The sequence below is a fragment of the Poromitra crassiceps genome (genome assembly GCF_964638095.1).
Source record: "Poromitra crassiceps genome assembly, contig: HAP1_SCAFFOLD_1646, whole genome shotgun sequence".
Classification (NCBI taxonomy): Eukaryota; Metazoa; Chordata; class Actinopteri; order Beryciformes; family Melamphaidae; genus Poromitra; species Poromitra crassiceps.
The window spans coordinates 1-4,054 of record NW_028150767.1 but is presented as its reverse complement, the minus strand read 5'-3'; the positions used below and the strand labels follow the sequence as shown (position 1 = coordinate 4,054).

General features: G+C 41.8%; 1 protein-coding gene across 1 annotated transcript; it reads right to left on the bottom strand.

Moving 5' to 3' along the window:
- Positions 1-866: 866 nt before the first annotated feature.
- LOC310771973 (putative nuclease HARBI1) lies at positions 867-2,885 on the bottom strand (the record flags this gene model as incomplete). Its single annotated transcript, XM_083664461.1, has 6 exons — positions 867-1,103; positions 1,213-1,339; positions 1,680-1,901; positions 2,080-2,328; positions 2,583-2,682; positions 2,774-2,885. Coding segments are annotated over 6 exons (1,047 nt in total), but the record flags the coding sequence as incomplete, so codon positions are not given.
- Between the last annotated feature and the right edge of the window lie 1,169 nt (positions 2,886-4,054).

The following is a 4,054-nucleotide window of genomic DNA, read 5'->3' as shown; positions in this document are numbered from 1 at the left end:
GAAGGTCTCGTTTAAGATGATTTCATGTTGGTCTTTTGACCTTTTACTTAGGTTGAATCAACCCAGTTCTGTATCTACAAATGTGTGATTTTTCACCCAAGCCTTGTTTTTGTAGTAGTTCAATAGCTTAGCAGTTGAAAAATTTCAGATATGACAAACTTAGTCTGTTTAAAATGAAAGAAAATACTGTTGAAATAAGTTAGACAAGGACCTAACTGTATTGTTTTCTACCATGTTTTGGAAAATAAACACGTTTTGTTAAACCAGCAAATTGCTCAATTTCAAATATTACAGCAAACTGAAACTCAAATATTGCAACTGATTAAATCATGTTTATTATACAACCCATTTACAAACTATTTACAACAAATTTAATAAGAATTACTATTTACAATAATACAAGGTCACCTGTGGTTTGTATCCAAACTGAGGAGAACAGAGAGGCAGAGCATCTAGCCAGCAGCTCAACTGAACAGATGAAAACATAAGCTGATGGAGAGGACTGTGGAGTATCAGAACCAGCCAGGATCTTAGATCCAGCTAGTAATTTACAACCAACTCGTGATGACAAGACTTCAGACTCTTCTGAACCGGAGACTGAACACAGTGATGAAGAATGGATGGAAACTAGTGAACCTTATTCAGGTTTAGACTCACAGAAAAACAGTGAAGTTCTTAGGAAGAAACACGTCAGCTGCTCAGATTGTGGTAACATTTTTTGTGATAAAGCACAGTTGAAAAGACACATAATAGTAACAACAAATTTAGGAGAATTAGCAACACAAACAAGTGAGGGGGTACTACTCGCATGGCAAAACAGCTCAAGGGGTACACAAAACAAAAAACCCTCAACTGAAAATGGGTTCTCAGTGCCGTGCGTAGCCATGTCCACCGACCACACCCTGGAGAGCGCTAACTTGTGCTGACAGACGGTCACGCAGGCCGTTCCCGTTCATCTCTCCGGCGACTTGTGCCTCGCCCTCGTCATCATCTTCAGCAGGGTCTGGCACATCTTCCTCCTCCATGACGTCACCCACTCCCAGGCAGATGTTGTGCAGCGTGGCGCATGCCATGATGACATCAGGAACAAAGGTGGAGTGTACCTTAGAGTGAAAGCAAAGATTAATTCAAGGATAATGTAGTATTTTCTTTGAATTTGCTCACTTGCTGCTGTCATTCTCACAGTTTGTCAGCAATGAAAAAGAAAATTACCTCCAGGGCCTGCAGGAAGATGGCTCTCCACCGGGTCTTCATCATTCCAAAGGCTCGCTCGATGATGCTGCGAGCCCTGGCATGGTGGGTGTTGAAGCGCTCCCTCTCTACACCTCTGACAGGTCTCCTGAAAGTAGGGATGCACCGATATGAACATTTTGGCTGATACCGATATTAACATTGCTGTTATAGCCGATATTTACGATCTATATAAAAACACATTTCCATGATAATCAAATTTGGTATATACCGGTACTGAAAAAACATGTAAACACTGATTTTGAAAAAGTAATGCATGTCTTTATTTGAAAAACATTTTGGAAAAGCCCATAAATCATAGATTTCCTGCATTATTTCCTCTCAATGTGAAAAGTTTTTTACGATAACAGATATTAACCTCTGACCGATACTGATTTGTAAAAAAAAAAACATCGGCTGATATCGATATGATTGCCGATATCGTGTACCTGAAAGGAGTTATAAGGGCCAGTGGTCGCTCCAAACAGGGGTAGCCACTGTCCCCGAGGAGGAAAGTGCCAGGGGGAGGGTAGGCAGAGCGGTAGATGGGACTTCGCCGCAGCACCCTTGCATCATGGACCGACCCCGGTGATCCCACATAGAGGTCCATGAACCGCCCCCTGCTGTCACACACCGCCTGCAGCTGGATGGAACAAAACATCTTTCTGTTCCTGTACAGGGGTTAAAGCAAGAAACACAAGAAAATATTATTATTATTATTATTATTATTATTATTATATCAAACTAAATGAACGACTTCAAAGCAGTTTACAGTTTTCTGATATAATACTGATGTTCTAATGATACAAAGCTGGTTGAAAATGGGCGGAGTGTTCCTTTAAGCCTTGCCTGTAGCATTGCGCGTCCTCTTCTCCAGGAGCCTTGATCCTAACATGACAGCCGTCAATCGCCCCACGGGCATTTCTGAACACTGGGTGCCTGGCCAGGCGAGCGAAGCCATCGCCGACTGCCCTGTGCTCCTCCTCCGTCTGTGGCAGACGGATCACCTGAGGGGCAACGCTGAGGAGTTCCCCCGCCATCCGGTGGACCAGCAGGTGGACTGTGGAGCGCGGGATGTCAAAAGCCCTGGATGTCACCCTATAGGTACAGATGGAGATTGAGACTGTCACGCGATAAAAGCAATATGTTACGAATGTATTATCGACTTGTCTTTCCACCAGATAATAGAAAAGTATTGATAGTGGTATCGATAAAGACTCACAGATCTTTAAGCCATTGAATTGAATTTATTTGCCACAATATGCAAGATTACATACGAGGAATTTGTCTTAGTGTTCAGTATGCCCGAAAATGTAATTAATATCAGTAAAAATTTACTACCCCATCCTTACCTGTAGGACGCACCAGCTGCCAGCCAAAAGAGGAAGACCAGCACTTCCAGCTCTGGTCCCCAGCCATGGTGCCGCTGAGGGTCCATTGTTTGGAGGAGGGCTGTGATGGACAGGATTCATACAGCTTTATACGAATAAAATTCAAGAACTAAAATAAAATATTTCCCAATCTTTCAACACTTTGTACGAACCCTGGATGGAGCCTCGGTGGAGCCGGAAGTCTGGACGTGTGTCCTCCCCGTCAAAGTATATGCGCAGAAGGGGCACGTGCATGTTAAGCCGGCAGTAGGTGGTCAAGATCTCCTGTTGGGGGAGGTGTACATTTTAAAACTGATGAAATCTGTTGAAAGTTTAAGCCGTTTATGTCAACCAATAATTTATTTGCCATATGCATACACATTTATTTATTTCCTATGATAAAAATGGGCCATGTGATTTTAAATGTCTATTTATGGTATTATCTTATTCTATAAAGAGTGACATATTAACCAAAGTATACAGTGGTGAACATTTAACCATCTCAATGTTAAATGTTTAATCAATTACTGTACCCATCTGTCTTCAATTGTATTAAATCCTAATACCTCAATTTACCAATCTGTGTTATAATTTATTAAACTGTGATTGATCTGAATTGAATTGAATCATGTAAACTATCTTGGTTGCTATCAGTCATGTGGGAATGGTGTGGGATGTGGTTCACCTATAGATAGCATCCTAGTTCGTCTTTGAGACATTTTACCCGCTAAATATGTGTTGGTGCAATGGCCTATACCCTGGGCACAAGTCAATAGCATACCGGTACTAACTTCACCACACCAGAGCATTCCAGCATCTGATACCAACTAGCGTGAATCAGTAAGCCACACAAACGAATGAATGAAAATGAGTGAAACACGTCCACACCGCACTTGTGCTTGTCAACAAAATGTAGCCTACACATTTAACCGTTACAAAAGGTGACATGTTGGTCAAGTATTGGCAATCATATTTTTTCTTTAAATTTCCTTATAAAGTTAGCTAGCAACTTCGCTAACTAACGCTAACACGTTAGCGTCATGCTAATGCTAGGCCTACCTCGTTTCGGTCTGTAGATGCAAGTGCTGCCCAACGCCTCAAACGTATCATCCTCACTCTGTCCTCTTCGGCCTCTTCCTCCGCCTGGTCATTGAAATAAAAATGAATAATAATACAAATAAAAATAAAAAGTATCTCCTCTTCTTCCATGGTAAGTGTGTGTGACAGTCTGGAACCCGCCAAGTCTTTTCAAGTCAACGCTGTTCTTCAGGAACCAGTGAACCCGTCTTCTTCTTCTTTTTCATTCAAGTTTCCGGCAGTGTAGACGTTACTAGGCGTATCACTGCCCTCTACAGGACAAGGATAAAACTGCTACCTTAAACCGTTAGGCTGTCTGAAACTAGTTATTTTTCAGTCACCTATTATTAAAATTAGCTACCTAATTAACCAGGTAC